Source organism: Osmerus mordax, chromosome 13 (genome assembly GCF_038355195.1).
Source record: "Osmerus mordax isolate fOsmMor3 chromosome 13, fOsmMor3.pri, whole genome shotgun sequence".
In the NCBI taxonomy this organism is placed as follows: Eukaryota; Metazoa; Chordata; class Actinopteri; order Osmeriformes; family Osmeridae; genus Osmerus; species Osmerus mordax.
The window spans coordinates 16,902,389-16,922,590 of NC_090062.1; the positions used below are offsets into that span (position 1 = coordinate 16,902,389).

Here is a 20,202-nt window from a genome sequence, read left to right on the forward strand (position 1 = left end):
ACACACACAAACATACACATACACACCGACACAAACATACCCACTTACACACCACACACTCATACAGACACACACACATTCTTATCAGATGATGAGCTATACAGACTGGCCAGAACCAGGTCTGCAATACTGTCCACCATAGGAGCATGATAACACAACAACGTCTAAGAAGACGAAGAGAAGTTCTCTGACAAAACGCATGTCCAGTCCATGTTCTCTGACAACACGCATGTCCAGTCCATGTTCTCTGACAACACGCATGTCCAGTCCATGTTCTCTGACAACACGCATGTCCAGTCCGTGTTCTCTGACAACACGCATCACAAAGGGGGTCAGGGAACAGAAAGCTCCCTCTCCTTCAGTAGGAGGACAGCCCCGCCAGTCCAGCCTGTCACAGTGAGCTACAGGCCCTGGAGATCACACGGCTCGCACCCATCTTTTTATTCGTCCTATAAAATCTTCTATAATCTCCTCCATCTTTATTCGTCTTATACAAGCAGAGAATGAGTCTGAGGATAGGCCGTGTCTCGCCTACACATCCCCCTCCCTCCCCTATCCTCCCCCCACCCCCCCCACCTCCAACCCCCTCGTTTCATTGGAAACCAGGCGACACTCCAGAGAAACATTCAATTAAGCTCCGACGGTAATTAAATGAGCCTCAAATGAGTGCGTTTAAATCATCTTCTCCGTCCGTCTTCACCAGGGGTTTTAATGCTCAGACGGACGTGGACCCCATCCCCCAGGTGGACTGTGGAAGGACAAACCATACCACCTCTGCAGCTCTGACTGAAACACCGTTAACAATCCAGAACGCAACAAATGTTCTACCACTACAAATACAGCTTTGCTCACATGTACATATGGATAGATTGATGATAAATCCTTAATTTCTGAGTGAATGAAATACATGAAGAGTAGATCTGCAGACACAACAGTCACAGAGGTAAGAACTGCTTGCAAAATGCCACCAGATCCAAAGCGGGAAATGTAGTAGCCTTTGTATTTCCAACGTAGCGATTAGCCCGTTAGCACTGCAAACCCTATCCATGGCATTAAGTTAGATTAGCCCGCTAGCATAGCAGACCAAGGCAATGGCATTAAATTAGCCTGCTAGCATAGCAGACCCTAGCGATGGCATTATGTTAGATTAGCACCCTGGATTAAAGTGTGTTTTGATAGTCTAAACAGGGAACAGCCCTCATCCTCTCCGCTGAAGCCAGTGACAGAGGGCCCGGGGTGGAACACACGTCCAACGATACGGAAATGTCACGTCAGATCCCCTCATTGGACATGGCTGAGACTGGCATGACTGTTGTGTGTCACTGCAGTATTGGCAAAGCACCAATGAAGTCTCCATTTCAACTGTTTCTCGCCCGCGGCCGTGGATTGGACTGTGTGACGTGTGTGTGTTTGTGTGTGTTTGTGTGTGTGTGTGTGATCGAAGCATGCTTTGACCTTAGGCTTCTGTAGTCACACACAAGCTGACTATGTTCTTGAAGAATCTTTCAATAGTTTGAAAAATACCATTCCTCCTCTCTTTAACTCTGCGTTAAGGGGTTCACCTCGCGCCACAGTGGCCCAGCCCTACACGCTCCAACATAATGAATGTAATAATTACGTGTGGGTGAAATAACTGTAAATCATTTAATGACCCTACAAGGCGGGAGTTATTTTTAAAGGGGGATTCATCAATATTCTCCTGGGATGCAGGGAGAAAGGTCAGAAAATCTCTCATTAGGATATGAGCATGTATGTGTTTGTGTGCATGTGTGTGTGTGTGCGGGTGCCGGTGTGTGTGCCCCATAGCGTGTGTGTGTGTGTGTGTGTGTGTGCGTGTGCGGGTGTGCGGGTGCCAGTGTGTGTGCCCCATAGCGTGTGTGTGTGTAATTGCTTGTGCCTGACCATATGCATCTCCGACAAACAACACAACGCCATGGAACTACCAGTCTTTTACTCTTCCACAAACCATGAAGCAAGCAGCCGGCTTCCTGAGATCCTGTCTGTGCCGTTCTCCTAGTCGGTGTTATCTCTTGAGTTCCAGAGTCACTCCGAATCCCCCCTGCCCCTCTCAGGGTACTGCCCCCCCCCCCCCCGGCCCCACAAGCCCTCTCATCAACCTGAACAGGTGTAAACAGACCGCCATGACGCCTGCCAATACTCCGATGGAATCAATCGCCTTTATTGATCTTCCGGTCGATGACAGGAGATATCGTTGCCCTTGGAGACCATGTGTCTGTGAGTTCATTGCTGCCGGGGGGGGGGGGGGGGGGGGGGGGGGAGGGGTTCAAAGAGAAGCTTCTAGCGTGTGGAGCAGGTGGACATGGTTGTTCAGGTGTGGTGTTGCTAAGGAGACGGGTTCACAGCAGGTGCATATAGCTGTCTGTGTGTACCGCCTGCATCCATCTTCAACTGGCACCTTCGACAGCTCCCACTGTACAAAGTGTTTCCCCCATCTCAGTCGCCAGTCAATCATTCACAGTTGTATTTATTAGTCGTGTTATCTGATCGCTGTACTGATCGGACTGCACTAAGGATTACTGTAATCTACTATGGATTTTCTATTTTTCGTTTATCGGTGGTGTGATAAGAAAATCAGAATCAGAATTCTGATTCTGATTCTGATAAGAGCTGAAGGCATAGTAGAACAAGCCAATGTTCGTTGCTGCTCTTCAACACATGAAGAGGTAAATTCATATGGCTGACTGGCTGATTGGCTGGCTGACTGACTGACTGACTGACTGACTGACTGACTGACTGACTGGCTGACTGGCTGGCTGACTGGCTGACTGGCTGGCTGACTGGCTGAGAAGAGCATGATGAGAAGCAACCTCGATGCCTGACTAGGTCACGACATCCTTCGGTGTCGACTAGCAACCAGTCAAAAGCACAGCAAACTGAGCGCACATATGTGCACGTTTACACGTGCCCGCCCACGTGCACACTTTCATTTCCTCCTTTAGAAGCGCTCATCATCTGTTAATCTGCTTTTCACATCACACGTTTACAGTTAGTGAACAGCAAAAACCCATAGCTGGCATACCAGCATTTTATGAATGAGCGTAGTCAGGGCAACCAAACGAAACTTCCATTCAGATACTCCTACGGATTCACGAACAAATAAATCTTTCGGTGAATGTTTTGAAATATAAACTAATACTGGTTTGTATAGGGAACAGGCAGTTCGAAAATGTTTGGCATCAAGACAAGAGGCTTTTGGACATGAGTTCAGCATCTAACAATGTTAACACACATTCCTATCCAGCATGCCATTGGGTTCATCTATGCAATAATACAGTTGTTCACTTCAGAACCTTTGCTGGAATTTACCCCAAGCCAAACCCTGACCTTTAGCCTATAACGTGTTCGCTACAATACCGCCGTTACCATTCTGTACGCGGAGAAACCCCCCAAAAAAGAAAACACGCAGGAATAAATGGACGTGTGAAATCAAGACTGTTTCTCCAGAAAATCTCCATGACAAAACCACGACGGGTAAAGACAACCTGAACCGGATGGGAACACCAAGATCGTCACGGCACATTCCAGTGGTACAGACTAAACAGAGCTGCCCCACAGTTAATACATCATGCTCCACACATTAACCCTGCATCGGGATCCAAACCAATAAATCACCTTCTTATATCCATGCAATTACTGCTAATGTGCAACTCCTCTCCCATTGGCTGTCCTTTTATTGACCACTCTTCTTTCGATCGCTCTGTGTTTGCACAGTGCCGCACCGCCGCTCTACGCCAGCCACCGGCCGCGGCCGGAGGGACTAATTGGCGAAGGATCGCGACAGCCGTAACAGAGCCTGAGGAGAAATCATTTGGATTCAAAAGCAGAAACGTTACGTGTTTTTTACAATTATTTGCAATGCGTTAGTCCCTCTATCAAGCGCGATGGGAAAGGACGTTTTTAACGTGACTAGTGCCTCTGTGTAACCCTACCGACCGGCATCCTTGGTTTTCCCTGATCTGTGTTTCTTCCGGTATCATTTCCTTCTTCTCGATCTCTGGTCGTGACCTAGTGTCCTCTTGGGGCCTCGGAGGGTAAACAGGGCTGGAACCGGTTTTCACACAGAGGCGACAGATTCGCTGGTTTACTGTCGCTGACTCTCCACCCAGCCATGGCATCATGTCACGACCCAGGGCTGCTGGGTTTGACCCCGGGGGCAGGTGAACTCATGCCGCGCTGCCAGAACAACCCCAGTGCTTCCCGCACAATGTTAACCCCCTTCCACTGTAATAAGACAGGCCTCCGTGGACCCATGATCACCCCCTATGATTCCCCCCCTCCCTCCGGCCTTGTTTGATCCTCCCCCCGCCCCCTCTGCCCCCCCCCCTGTCCCCGTCTGATGGATTAAGGCCATTACAACATGGCTGTGCCCACATTCTGTTGGCAGGGTGAAAATTGGGATTCCAACGGAGGCTCTCTCACTCAGCTGTTGATGAAACGGTGTGTTAGCCCACCGTAGGACTAGGGAACGGTAGTGACCGCGGAGGGAGGGTGTGTGTGTGAGTGAACAGGAGTGTGTGTGTGTGTGTGTGTGTGTGTGTGTGTGTGTGTGTGTGTGTGTGTGGAGGGACTGTCCGATGGGAGGCGGCAGGCTTGTGGACCAGACATCACACTATGAAACACTCCAGTGACCTCTGTGTTTGGGGAGCAGGACAGGAGGTGTTACCTGTGTTAGCCGTGTGCTAGCACTAGCAGACCCTATCAGCTTACCTGTGTTAGCCGTGTGCTAGCACTAGCAGATCCTATCAGCTCCTGTGTGTTCAACCCCACTGACTGAGGGCTGTGAGAGTACTTGGGAAGACTGAGTGGTTGTTTGGAGGGCAGGTCTGGGCCTTATCTTGTGCCCGCCTCTCGCTCTGAGCACTGTTGGTTGAATTCACACGCACACACACCTCCTCCTTCCACTCCACCGCAGACGAACAGTCACAGAGCAAACAACCCTGTGAACCCTGATGCCTCCACTCTCCCTCCCTCCTCCTATCCTCCTCTCTTTCTCCTCATCCCTCCTCCTCCCACTCTCCATCCTCCTCCTTTTCCTCTCCTTCTCCTCATCCCTCCTCCTCCCACTCTCCCTCCTCCTCCTCCTCCTCTCCTTCTCCTCATCCCTCCTCCTCCCACTCTCCCTCCTCCTCCTCTCCTTCTCCTCATCCCTCCTCCTCCCACTCTCCCTCCTCTTCCCACCATCCTCCTCTCCTCTTACTTTTCTCCTCTCCTCTACCCCTCCTCCTCTTCTCCTACCTTCCTCTTGTCCACCTCCTCTTCTCCAACTCCTTCTCCTCCCGCTCTCCCCCTCCTCTTCCTTCTCTCTGGACTGAGTCAGAAGCCCTCTACATCTCTGATAGTCCTCAGTGGAGTCAATGTCTGCTGGTCTGGCTGTTTGTGTTCAGGGTTAATGATGTTTAAATGTCAGAGTGCCGGTCTGATATTCAGGTTCTCCTGCTAAGATGGTCACAGGCTCCCTGTTGAAATCCTCTGTGTAGGAGGAGCTGAGGAAGATTCCGGGACACTGAGAATGTTTATGATTTATAGACTGTTTACAGAACAATGGTAAGTGTGTGTGTGTCATCACACTGGCCCACATGTAAATTAAGATAATTTGGTTCCTCATGCAATTCATATTGTTTTATTTCCTAGTATATATGGCAAGTGTCTATTACAGGTATTTATACAATATATTACATATGAAACATTTGCCCAAGGAAATATCGCTAAACTGAATGTAGAAACCAATTCGAAATAGCCCTTCAGATTGTGTAGGAGAGGTCTGAAAGCCCTACATTAACAACTGTATGTTACTTTTGTGGCCATGAATAGTCGTTCCAGTGGAGGTGTATGTTGATGTTTGGTTCACGTTAAGGGTGTCAGTCATTTCTATCATTTCCCCGCAGGACAATTCCAGTTTTGGTCATCCAACTGAGTTCGTTTTTGATCCACGAACAAAGAAACCTCTCCGTACAGATACTCCTTCTTCCATTTTCATATGATGCTCTGAAAGTGTGTGTGCATGCCAGTAGTCCTCAATCAGCAAACATCAACGATAACGCCCGCCAGCAAAGACACGTGCTTGTAACGTCAACGAGCTCCAACCTCTGATCTTCTCCATTTTGTGTCTTCCCAGAGTCTGGTCTCTCTCTCTCGTTAGATCTCTCCCTCGCCCGGTTCTTCCATCCTCTCTGTGTAGATCTCTCTTTCTCGGCATCATCAATAACTCCAAAGGCACAAAAGCAGCTAAATTAGCTCCGCCACTTTCTTCTGTGGTGACTAATGAGCTCTGGCTTGGTGTGTTTGTCTCGCTTGGCTGTGGCCGTACCCCAGAGATCCAGCTGCTGCGGACCACCTCAAGCAGGGAACCACAAAACTACAAGGAGGCAGGACATGCAGTTTGGGGGGCGTTTGGGGTCTCCAACCCTGTTCTTTCTACTTCTTACATTATAAAGCCAGGTTGCTGAAAAAAAGTTTCTAAAAGATAAAAAAAATATTTTTGAAAAAATGTTTTGAAAAGTTGAAAACATGTTCAAAAATATAATAATCTATTCCAAGGTTGAAAACATATTTTCGAAAAAAAGTTTACAAGAATATGCTTGCATTATTGATGAGGACTCTATTATACTGTACTTTACTCGATTGTACTCTACTTTAATCTACTCTGTTTTAGGCTTCTCTGTTCTCTCCTGTATGTGAAAAAAAAAAAGTTTGAAAGGTTTAAAAAATATTTTTGGAAAAAAAGATTTTGTATTAATGTTACCAGCGTGACACTAAAACAGCTAGTAGTAGTGGATACTTTTTACTTGAGTCAGAACCCACACTTCTTTACTTTAACTCGAGTGAAAATGTGTAGTCAGTACTTCAACTTTTACCAGTCTTTTTAAACATGAGTATCTGTACTTCTACTTGAGTGAAGGATGTGTGTACTTTTGCCATCTCTGGTTAGTAGTAGTAATAACACCTTATTGATAATACTTGGTTTTCCTGCCTGAAAAGAGGTTTCCATAGTGATTTCAGGAGCATTCGTTTTCCCCAGGTAAGCCTGTCAGTGAGCAGGGCCTCTATCGCTCGTCCAATCAGCGACTCCAGAAGTTTGTTTTATAGTTTGTTTGGTAAGCCTTTTCTTGGTTTGCAATTTCGGAAAACAGTCATCGTTTGTTGTCAGGTTTTGTTCATCGTCCTTCTGATGAGTTGTGTTTCTTCGAGGCGTGATGATGTCACTGATTATGAGACTTCCTGGACGGTTCTTACATTTCCTGCAGATTTTGCAAACCTTGCATTTGTGACGAGTGTCATCGACAACTATGAGACATTCAACACGGACGCGTCAGTGCAGCTTGACTGTAACCACTGCCTTCACCGTGAGGGACATGCAGCGTGTCACCGTGAGGGACATGCAGCGTGTCACCGTGAGGGACATGCAGCGTGTCACCGTGTGGGACATGCAGCTTGTCACCGTGAGGGACATGCAGCGTGTCACCGTGTGGGACATGCAGCGTGTCACCGTGAGAGGACATGCAGCTTGTCACTCTAAAGGACATGCAGCTTGTGAGTCAAATTATGGTCAGGTTAGAGTCATTTAATCAAACAATCTGTGATTGTTCTTAAAATGACTAAACACAACCACTGTGTTGCTCAAGCGACGGGGCGCGGATCAACAGATATCACACACGCAAGCTCTGTCCCGCTAGATTTGGCAACACACCAGTCAAACAGTGGAGATATCCTCCATCTCACCCAGCATCTGCTACAAGGATGTGAGGACACTGATCAATACGTCTTTAAACCGATGCCATTTGAACTTTGTTTATTGACAGTGAGTCCTAGGGTCAAAGGTCAGCGAGCACACACACGCGCACACACATGCTTTCCTGATACTGCTAAGATCACGGTCAGTGCCTCCCCACTTCAACCAAAAAGACGTTCAGTAACGAGTGACAGGTTATCACTGAGGCTGGGATGGCCCTTTCAAACAAACTAAAAGTCCAGTGTTTCATAAGCAACATGGATAACCTCTACGTACCGTTTACAGTCAGGTTTTATATTTGAAGCATTTAGCAGATGAGTACAGTACTGTGGAGAATCCTCTTGAGCCTCCTCTGGAGAATACTGTTGTAGTTGGGTCGTGTATATTGGAGTCAACGCAGAGCCAGGACGTGGTCATGGGGATGGGTGCAGCTCAGTGGTTGGAGCATTTGACTGACTGCAGATCAAGAGGTCCAAGGTTCAAATCCCCCTTTGTACTTCACTTTAGATGAAGTGTCTGCTAAATTAATAATGATGTTGTTCCAACTGAGCATTTCAACAACTCTTTTGGTTCGTATCAACTATCATAATGCTAAAGACCGACACGCTGGGTTACAATGATGGTTGTCCAGCATCTAATTCCCATATAGATTCATGTTGATTGACCCTGTTCACCTTTTTGGACAGACAGACGACGCACTGTTTGAACAAGAGTACGAGATGGAATGTGTGTGTGTGTGTCTGCGAGAGAGAGAGAGACAGAGAGAGACAGAGAGAGACAGAGAGAGAGAGAGAGAGAGGTGATAGGCTAAAAGGACATATTTGGTAACCACGAAACAAAGCAGAGGAATCTAACAATCTGACCTGAGGTTTTGGCGGATGCTCGAAGGCTGTGAACTCACTTAACGGTTATAAAAAATATCAGACAGGCGAGAGATCGTCTTCCAAAGCGATTGGCGGCTGGCACGTGACAGATTTGGTCTATCATTACGCTGTGTGTACCCAGGAATCTAAAAATACTCCGCGTCCAAAGGATGAGATCATAGTCTTGGAAGGAGACGGAGAGACTATGATTATAGGCTTTTGTCACAGGCATGAAACGGCTATTTGTCAGCGCCGTGTCAAAAACGGCCGCGCGAGGCTTCAACACACTTTCAAAACCAGAGAAGAGGCCGGCCGAGGAGTCTATACCTCACCCACTTCATAAATGGAAGATGTTATTATCGCATTAGCTTACTGGAAAGCGTAATGAACGCAATTTTTTTTTAAATGACAGTCATAAATGTGGCGAAGCATATCCTCACGCAAAACCAACAGAAGGCCTAGGGCCGAGGCCCAATGAGTAGGTTGTGGGAAGTCCATAACGGTCGCCAACAAGAAACTTGTCAATGCGCGCACCGTCTCCCCTCACATTTCCCTCAGTTTACACAAATAAGTTACAAATAACAGGAAGTTAGCTCTATAACAGCCCACTAGACTATCTTACATGATTTCACGCATCCTTTGCGGAGAACAGGGTCGTTGTTCCACAGAGAGATTAAGCAGAACCCATCAATCAAACTATCAGAACCGTGTTCAGGTGAAAAAGACACTGTTTTCTCATTATCGCTTTTCTGAATGTAACAGACTGTATGTTGAATAGTGAGTTCTCCATAAACGACCGGCTTACAGGCGGGGGAGGGGGCGGGGGGGGGCTGCAGCATTCTGCTTGTTGGGATCCCTTGATTGACACCGTGACTCAGTTGGTGAAGTCCATGGACTACAGTCAATTCAAACGTGAAGACACTCGACCTCTGAACCCAGATACGGTTCAATGTACCAGAGCGGTTTAATGTATGACTACTCCTTGGGTCTGTTGGAATCGCCGCGTAGATAAAGCGGTTTTACAGCAGTGAGTCCGTGCTATCTGGGTGTGGATGGAACACCCCGTTCACATGCGCTCATGGGTGTGTGGGGAGGATGGGAGAGCGAGCTGGGGAATTGTTGTCGCATGTGTTACGCAATGAACTGTATATGCTTTGAAACGAGAGTCTATTTCTTTCGTACTGATATAGGCCTACTGTATCTGGGAAACAGAGAGAGAAAGAGAAACATAGTGAGAGATGTGTATTGAGTGTGTCTGTGTGTGTGTAGTGGTTTTGGGGGCGGAGGATGTTTTACAAAACAAAAACTCACAAGTATACGTTTGTTTAATTGACGAATAAAATATTCTCTGTTCAAAGAAACTAATGTGTATTATAGGCACAATAACAGAGCTATTCGCCGATCTCTCCAAAAGGTGGCACTGTTGAGTTTTCGGAGAGCTATATACGCTCTCTTCAAGCCCTTTGTAATGTCTACCTCGAAACAGAAATCAAACATATATTTAATCTTATTCATTAAACAATTTCAACATATCGTACTTACAACAATGCAGGCTAAATGGTGAAAATGCAACGCTTTCTGTTAAAGTTCATTACATGGCTTTTATAAGTTGGTGTACACTACAGGCTTTCTGTAGTTTAAGGACAGCTGGAATCAAAGGTAACATATGCACATTCAGTTTCTACAATAATGATTAAAACATTTAAAAAGGTTTCAACAACTTAAAACTCAATTTTTAAAATAAGTGCAAGTAATTCACATAAACATCAACTTTGTGTCTTTTTCCTCTAAATAGCCTATTTAACTTTATTGAATTAACACATGTTTATTGAATTATATAAATATTACAATCAACGGAATACAAACTGTAGAAACATTGAATGCAATCGTGTTTGTGAACGTTGAGCATTGAAATCCTGCCGTGTGAATTTAGTCCCATTTTAGCTTTGACAATATATGGTTCTGAAAGACGATATAATATAGACGCGAAGGAGTTAATATATTGAGCTCTGGCTGACAGTCAGCTGGTAGCGTTTGACAGTTGAGAAAAGTTTTGTTTCTGCACTAATATGTTAATTAGCCCTCAGATTGTGCGAGCCCATTGGCTCTTCGTCCGAGTCGATTTCCCATTTCCAACCTGACGTCAGGCTGGCTATAAAACTCTGCATTGCTTTTAAACTCATCTGCTTTGTGATCCTTCTAAAAAATCGCCTACAAGTCTCAGGCATTTCACGCACGAGGCTCCATTTAGCCCCTTTCCTTCGACTTTACACCCTCTCCGGTTTACGCAATGTATCCATGAAGAATCCGTAAAGTGTTAAATGTTTCAAATACTAAGCCGCCGAATTTCTCATGCTGAAAGAGGATTCCGTTACTTGCGCGCAGGGCTGTGGTGCGTCTGTGCAATAGACTCTGCAAAGGAAAACTACTCGTTCGCAGTTGGGAACCCGTCGCTGCAAAAAGGACATTGAAAGTCTTTATTTTTTTCCATTTTAAGACAAATACGCTTCAAAATTCAAACTGGCTCACGTTGTTCCTAACCAGCCCAGTTTGACAGCCGCTCCTCATCCCGTTTGGAGGACTGTCAGCAGCACGAGGATGGCATCAGAGCTGGCAATGAGCAACTCCGACCTGCCCACCAGTCCCCTGGCCATGGAATATGTTAATGACTTCGATCTGATGAAGTTTGAAGTGAAAAAGGAGCCGGTGGAGCCTGATCGCAGCATCAGCCAGTGCAGCCGCCTGATCGCCGGGGGATCCTTGTCTTCCACCCCGATGAGCACGCCTTGCAGCTCGGTGCCCCCTTCTCCAAGCTTCTCGGCGCCCAGTCCGGGCTCGGGGAGCGAACAGAAGGCACACTTGGAGGATTTCTACTGGATGTCCGGTTATCAACAGCAGTTGAATCCAGAGGCGCTGGGCTTTAGCCCCGAAGACGCGGTCGAGGCGCTGATCAACAGCAGTCACCAGCTCCAGTCATTCGATGGCTATGCTAGAGGGCAGCAGTTTACCGGCGGAGCCGGAGCAGGAGGCACCATGGCCGGGGAGGAGATGGGCTCCGCCGCGGCGGTGGTGTCTGCAGTTATCGCTGCCGCAGCCGCCCAGAACGTGGGTCCCCATCACCACCACCATCACCACCACGGCGCCGGTCACCACCAAGCTCCCGGGGTGCAGTCCAACGGCAACTCGGGGGGAAATCACCCACACATGCATTTGGATGACCGGTTTTCAGACGATCAGCTCGTGAGCATGTCGGTGCGGGAGCTCAACCGGCAGCTACGGGGGGTCAGCAAGGAAGAAGTTATCAGGCTGAAACAGAAGAGGAGGACGCTGAAGAACAGAGGCTATGCCCAGTCCTGCCGCTACAAGCGGGTCCAGCAGAGACACGTCCTGGAGGGAGAGAAGACGCAACTCATCCAGCAGGTCGACCACCTCAAGCAGGAGATCACCAGGCTAGTCCGGGAGAGGGATGCGTATAAAGAAAAATACGAAAAGCTGATCAGCAACGGCTTCCGAGAAAATGGGTCGAGCAGTGACAACAACCCTTCCTCTCCGGAGTTTTTCATGTGAGTCTCGACATAAACCATGAAAACAAAATATCAAGCGAGTTTGTCAAACCCCTCATTAAAAAAAAGTTTTCATTATGAAACATTTTGTTGTGGGGCTTACTAGACCAAGAAAACTAATTTGCCAATTTTTTTTCGCTTTTATTTTTGTTACTTTTGACAAAAAGGGGTTTGCTCAAGTCTGTCAATAACGATCTTTAGTGTTTTTTTGGAGGGGGGACTTGCAATATAAAATGGAACTCGTCGTCAATTTTGTTCATTTTAGAGCAAACCAGTCTGAAACCAGCCATCCTTTTTTGTTGCTACCATACTCAATATTTTGTGCATATTTGTCAAACTTTTTCACCCTTGTTCATTAGACTTGCAGTGTTTTGAGTATTATCTATACTATTTTTTATTGATTCAACTTCACATCGTCGCTGTATACTTTGTGCGCATGCAAGCACGGAGTATACCCCCACGAAGTTCATCAACATGCCTTTGTCATATTTTTTACCTTTTCATCCCCTGTACAAATACCTGTCTAAAAATGCAATCATGCACAACACTTTCAGTCCCTTGTCATTTTCCTTTGTTATCTGCCCAACTCCAAGGACTGCGAGCCTGCCATTTTACCCCACCACATCTCATGCGTTTTGCTTGCCATACTGCGTTGAGCAATACCAGACTGTAAGAAACTATATCTATCGTTCAAACAGAGATATGTTATTGAACTGGCTTGCATGCTGGACATGTAAGTTTTATTTTGTTGTTTTATTTTGTTGTTTTATTTTGTTGTTTTTGTGCTTGAAATAGTAATTTTGTCGGATGACTCCAAGCATGGCATTCATACTTTTCATTTATGGCCTCATCACTTTTTTGGGACAGCGACCAAAAAAGTGACAAGAGACATTTCAACCACCCGCCTTCCAAACCTTCAAGTGTTTCAACCGTGTTGATCTGCACCACCGACGGCTGTTCTCTCTGTATACAGTGAATGCAACAACGCATTCCTGGTGGAAGTGTGTCGGCGGGGACTCGGGTTGAAAAGGACTATTCTAGAACGAAGCCACTGGACCCTAGTCGGGTCTAAACTGTCTGTTGCTTAAAGCGGTTTGTTTATTTAAAAGATACCCCACACCCATCCTTGTGCATTTGACAACTTGTGTGGATTTTTAAGCATATAATTTAAATAGTTTTATAATAACCTATGTACGTCATAAAATATACATGGATGTGCTACAGGTTGACATAGGCGAGGAATGTGATATAGGTGATTTGGGTTGAAGTCCTGTGCACAAAGTTGTTATCTGTCGTTGGTCACGATGGATTGGCGAAGCTCCAGTTCTATACAATAAGCAGTATTGTGTCCATGCGCGAGCAGTGCTTCTTACAGCATGTACTTGCAATTCAAACAGGAGTTTGACAGGTGACTGTTTTTTAAACCAAAGTAACAAACGTGGAGTAACTTAAGACTCAAGTCATCGTGAATAACCTTGCATTTGAAAATGTGTTCTTCTGTAAAGAACAGAGGTATTTTGGACTGAATTGCACTAAACTGTAGCCTGCAATCTTATAACATAAAGATGACTCTACAACGCTAATTTAGAAGCGCAGATACGTATGGCATTGCAGACGTTATGAATCCATTTTTATATGATTTGTCATTTCACGCAGGGCTAGATTAGATTATTTTGTCTTAAAATAACTCATTATTTACAAGGCAATAATATTATTATAATCGATAATGTCTGGACATTGTTAAAAGTCATGGATTGACACCCTGCACGTTCAAAATGGGGGAATAGCATTCGTCAGTAAATCTTTAAGAATATGTTATTTCAACTTTCCTCTTATATATAAATATATATATTTTGCTGTGCAAAATTATTTCACTCACTAACCATATGTGATGTTAATATGTGCTCGTTTCTCATTTCATACAAAATAAATGATATGCAATAAATGTATGTAATTGGCCTTCATAAAGTTTCTCAGTTTTCTGTTGACCTATATGCAGAGGCTGCATGTTGATTTTATTAACGAAAACCCCAGAAAGGAGCTGTCGAATTTGGATGTCAATCATTTTAATGCTATTTTAATATCAGTAGCTCAATTAGTTGCTAGACTGGAAATCTCTTAGCCTATAACAACCGAGTGAGACAAATCAGAACCTTCACGCTCGATGGACGTTCGATAGAACCGACTAGTTGGGCAATATCACTAATTCAAAACAGGACAAAATATAATTGTTGAAAATAGGTAAACACATGCGTTCTGTGAGAAGTCTCTAGAAATACAGACGTGTTAGGCTATATGATGCTAGTTTGTCTTAACGTGAAGAACAAGACTACATAAAGACGTATTTAGTCTCGAGAGCAGCAATTGTACTTCATTCTGGATTCATATTCATAATTTTAAGAATACCCTTTTCAGTTCATCCTACTAATTTGACGGTTTAACACGGGGATTCACCGTGGTTTTCATAATACTGGTGGTTTTGACAAAAGTGGGTGTATTTACGGAGGTTCCATAAACTACTCATTTTCGTCAGTCATTCATGTCATTCATTTGAATCAGATAAGCAAATATTGGAATTTACTTTTCAGTATATGATAATTATTTAACACGGGAAGAAATTGAATAATCAGTCTTGTCTTGTTCAAAAACTATAATATTTTCATTTGAACATCTCTGAGTTGATGTCAGTTTTATGTTAGTGGGACAATTAGGGAACATGAGTGTGTGCACCATGCTGTGCATGATGTGGTGTGTGTGTGTGTGTGTGTGCTGTGCATGATGTGGTGTGTGTGTGTGTGTGTGTGTGCTGTGCATGATGTGGTGTGTGTGTGTGTGCTGTGCATGATGTGGTGTGTGTGTGTGTGTGTGCTGTGCATGATGTGGTGTGTGTGTGTGTGTGCTGTGCATGATGTGGTGTGTGTGTGTGTGTGTGCTGTGCATGATGTGGTGTGTGTGTGTGTGTGTGTGTGTATGCTGTGCATGATGTGGTGTGTGTGTGTGCTGTGCATGATGTGGTGTGTGTGTGTGCTGTGCATGATGTGGTGTGTGTGTGTGTGCTGTGCATGATGTGGTGTGTGTGTGTGTGCTGTGCATGATGTGGTGTGTGTGTGCTGTGTGTCTTGTACATCACTTGCATATGTGTAGTGTGTGCAGCAGAAAGACTGTGTGTTTATGTGTGTGTGCATGTTTATTTGTATTTTGAGTAGAAGCGTGTGTGAGCGTCTATAGAACCCTCACTGTACTTTCACTGTATGTTTATTTATTATGTCAGGCTTTCATTCTCGCATTACAGTGTGTGTGTTTGTGGTGTGTGTGTGTGTGTGGCGCGTGTGTGCATCTCTTTGTTTGTCTAATAAGTCACCTTCCTGGAGCCCTCTCTCCAGGGTGCGACCCGGGCAGCCACTGCCACGGCCCAGACCCTGCTGAGGCAAGGGGCTGAGGCAGAGAGCTGAGGCAGAGGGCTGAGGCAGAGAGCTGAGGCAGGGAGCTGAGGCAGGGGGCTGAGGCAGGGGGCTGAGGCAGAGAGCTGAGGCAGAGAGCTGAGGCAGAGAGCTGAGACAGGGAGCTGAGGAAGGGGGTTGAGGCAGGGGGCTGAGGCAGGGGCAGGCATCAGGCATGCCAGCCATGAGAGGGTGAAGAGGGGGCGTCGAAGGAAGGTGCCAGGGTGACTCACGGGCCTCGACGGGGGGTGGAGGCAGAGGGGGGGGGGAGGCGGAGGAGAGCTCAGGCAAGAGAGAGAGAGATGCTGGCTCGGTCGTGACCTCGTGACTTTCACGAGGGTCGCTATCAATCGGCGTGGAGAGGGCTAGTACCTGATCACCCCCTCCTCTCTCCTCTCCCTGACCCCTCCTCCCATCCCCACACGCATGCAACGGAACAAAAAGCTCCCAGAGACCCAAAGATGCCCCCCCCTCTCCTCCGTAGCCCCCGCACCCCCCCCGCCCCCCACCCCCACCCCACCCCCTCCCGCACCCCAACAAGAAAGAATACAGGAGAACGGGGACATTTTGTCTCGTCGTTCCAAAACAATTAGAGTTTCTGAAACAGGAAGGTGAGGGCGTGATAGAGGCTCAGTCTCTCTCTTTTCTTTTCACCCTTTTGTTTCTCCGAGAGCAACGCTGCCGTCTCTCACCGTCGAGGTGTGACGGGTGTGTGTGTGTGTGTGCATGCGCGTCACCTGTCTGCCTGGCAGCAGTGTGTGAGCTTGTGTGTGTGTATGCACACTGTCCGTGCGTGTGTAAGTGTGTGTGTGTTGGCACTTGAGGTTAGTGAAGGTAGAAAGTTATCGTCTTGACATATAGCGTATACACAATGCATTGCTTTTAGCGGGAAGATAACCACAGTAGGTTCTGCTGGCATCTCCCATTAGCATGTCCTGTGCTACGGGAGAGCTGTACGGCTCCATTATTCACCAGAGCTTAGCTGTTTCCTCTGCAGGTTAGTGAGAGAGGCAGGAGGACACTGTTAACAAGCTCTCCCTCGTTTGCAGAGAATCTCCTCATGAGAGAGTGATGTCCCTACACACACACTCACACACACTCGCACGCACACACCACACACAGACACACACACACGCGCACAACACACACCACACACGCACGTGCACACACACACACACAGAGAACCAGTTCCCAGTTCCTATGCCTCGGGTCTCATACCTTCCGGATACCCTCTCTAGTATCCTTGGAGGTGTGTGTTGTCGTGGTGACTGCCAGTCCCGGAGGAGGAGGAGATGGAGGAGGAGGTGGAGGAGGAGGAGGAAAAGAGAGATATGGAAGAGAAGAGCGAGCGAGGAGGAGGAAGAGGGAGAGAGAGACTGAGACAATAGTCAGAGCCAGGGCTGAATTAAATGATTTTGCAGGTGATTAATAGCAGAGGGGTCGACTGCTCCAGAGATGTGGGGATGATAAATCGTGAGTGTGGCTCTGTGCAGCTGTGCCAAGCCCAGGTCCCAGCATGCCCACGCCACGCAATTTACAGCCCAGCCCCCCTCTACTGCTTACTTAGGAAAACCACTCAATTTATCTAATTACATATGTGTTTGAACCAGGCAATGAGAGATGCAGTTTCATTCTGTGGATCAGATAGAACAAAATAAATGTGCTTTTTGAGATATTATTAGGAATATTTTTTTCAGGTTTTCGAGAATCTGTTTTTCTGGTTTGAATCTAGATATTCAAAACATTATTTTTTTTTTGTCTCAACAGAAGTATTTATTTTTAATACCTATTAGATGTGCTGGTTTGTCTTGGGGGTGGTGTGTAGTGAGAGGATCAGGTATTTAACACGGCTGTCCGAGTGGTTTCTTTGGTGTGTGGTGGGCTCAGGGCCAGCAGACGGGGCCTGCTTGAGACAGCACAGACGCAGCAAAGACACTCCAATTTCTCCTGTTTGAGTTCATCTGCTTCTTCACGCTCCACCTCACCCTTGCTGTAGGACACACACACACACTCATATACACGCACACACACACACACACTCATATACATGCACACACACACACCGATTACACTAAAAGAAAGCAAAGACGAGCGGTATTAACCTGCCTATCAGTTACTGTACTTCATTCTGTGCTTATACATCTTATTAAAAAATGTGTTACTAATTAAATTAAGTATATAATGAAACATCAATTAACACTTTGGCCCACAGGAAGTATAGCAGAACTCTCTCTCTCAGTGTGGTTGTGAGGCTGTTTGAGGCATGTGTACAGTGTTGTTGTTTTGGTGTTGGCGGGCGTGCCGTTGTCTTGGTGATGAATCTCTGTCTGGAAGGCGTCGGCAGAAAGGACCTGGGTGTCTGCTACACCGAGCTGGGCTGGTGTCCACGGAGACCGGGATGGGTGGGCACCATGGCGACAGGGAAGGGTGGGCGCCATGGTGACAGGGAGGGGTGGGCGCCATGGCGACAGGGAGGGGTGGGCGCCATGGTGACAGGGAGGGGTGGGCGGCATGGCGACAGGGAGGGGTGGGCGCCATGGCGACAGGGAGGGGTGGGCGCCATGGCGACAGGGAGGGCTGGGTGTTCCCCCGGCCTGCTGACTGGAGGGAGGGAACTGTGTGCGTGTGTGTATGTGTGCGCAGGTTGATGTGTGTCTTTGTGTGCAAGCAGGGTCTGTATATCCATCCCCGTGTGTGTGTGTGTCTTGTCACTTTTTTTCTTCAAGTGTTGAAGTGTGTGAGTTGTGTATGTTGAAGTGGTTGAAGTGTGTGTGTGTGTGTTGACATGAGTGTGTGGACGTGTGTGTGTGTTGACATGAGTGTGTGGACGTGTGTGTGTTGACATGAGTGTGTGGACGTGTGTGTGTTGACATGAGTGTGTGGACGTGTGTGTGTGTTGACATGAGTGTGTGGACGTGTGTGTGTTGACATGAGTGTGTGGACGTGTGTGTGTTGACATGAGTGTGTTGACGTGTGTGTGTGTGTACGTGTCAGCCTGTCTGCTGGAGGAAGTACAGAGGTCAGAAGTGAGATGCACAAAGTCATTAGACTGATCCTGACACGAGGCACACACACACACACACACACATACTACACACATGCCCTCATACACTCACACACACAAACATGCACGCATGCACGCATACCGAAACACACAAATACACAGGAGGAGGAGGGAGGGCAGACGAGAACACACACTTGCACCCACACACTCGCTGGCAGACAATATACATCAAAGCAAGAAGACAAGCTTAAGCTTCTTTTGAATAATTCACTCAGTAGGTTCTGATGTCAGACCTGCTGCTCTATACTGTATTTACAGTGCTGAACAAGACCTCAGAGGTATTCTGAATGCTTTATTGTAAGATTAGAAATACGGTATGAGAGGTATGGGGTGGGTTTTTTATAATCTGGAACACATTCTTCACTCACTCACTCACTCACATACACACACACACACTCACACTCACACACACTGAAGCAGGTTTGAGGAGGAGGGCAAGCAGGTAGGCAGGTCTGTTGTGCTAAACCGCAGTTCTCTCTGGACCAAACTGCTCCCTCTGAATAATTGAAAGACCAACCTTTTGTTTGTGCTTTATTTAGACATATTTTTTAAAACAGTCCAGCCTAAAATATTTTTTTCAGGCCACAAAAATATGTATTTCACAGAACAGAAGAAAGTGTAGTTATCTGGCTAAATGAAACTTCTGTCGATGTTTCTCATGATATTGTTAATTCATTTGATGAAAGCATTGTATGTTTTCTGATGATGATGGGAGGATTGAGTGTGTGATGGAGACTCCCCAGGGTGAGAGGTTAGGGAAGACTGTAGCAGGAGGGAGGGAGAGAGAGAGAGAGAGAGAGAGAGTGTGTGTGTGTGTTAGAGAAAATGAAAGTGAAGGTGTTTGAGAAAGACAAGCAGAGAATGAACGAGGTTGAGAGAGGAGAGGAAGTTAAAAAAGGAGAAAAAAGAGAATGAGTGAGAGAGAAAAAGGAGAGAGAGAAAGTGAGATGGAAAGAGAGAGAAAGTGAGATGGAAAGAGAGAGAAAGTGAGATGGAAAGAGAGAGAGAAAGAGAGAAGCAATCATCACTCACCTTATATCCGAGAGGTAAAATCTCTCCCCCAGGACCTCAAAAACCTGCATCAGGGATCAATTAAGATGCATTTATTTTATTGGTGAATATTTCTCTCATTTCACCTTCATCCTTTTGGGGACGGACAGGAAGTCGAAGAGGTCTTCAAATAGACGTTTAGAGGAAGTGGGTGGCTTGTTGTCATTAGAGAGCTGCCCTTGAGTTCCTGGCTGCAGGTTAGTCTGCTAATGGTGGCTACCGACTCTGTGTCTGCAAATGGACCCAAAGCAAAAGGACTTTGACTTAAACAAATCCAACATCAACTCCCAACGGCACCATTGTACTGACGATGGCTTGCGGAGAGAGAGAGACAGAGAGAGGGAGAGAGGGAGAGAGAGAGACAGAGAGAGGGAGAGAGAGAGACAGAGAGGGAGAGAGAGAGGGAGAGAGAGAGAAAGAGAGAGGGAGAGAGGGAGAGAGAGAGACAGAGAGAGGGAGAGAGGGAGGGAGA

General features: G+C 46.5%; 1 protein-coding gene across 1 annotated transcript in view; it reads left to right on the forward strand.

The window, feature by feature from the left end:
• Positions 1-10,880: 10,880 nt before the first annotated feature.
• Positions 10,881-20,202, forward strand: part of mafa (MAF bZIP transcription factor a) — a 212,839-nt gene continuing 203,517 nt past the window's right edge. Inside the window, exon 1 of the mRNA XM_067248455.1 lies at positions 10,881-13,107. Within this exon, the coding sequence (XP_067104556.1) occupies positions 11,212-12,180 (969 nt within the window). The 5' untranslated portion in view covers positions 10,881-11,211 and the 3' untranslated portion in view covers positions 12,181-13,107. The remainder of the gene's footprint in view (positions 13,108-20,202) is intronic.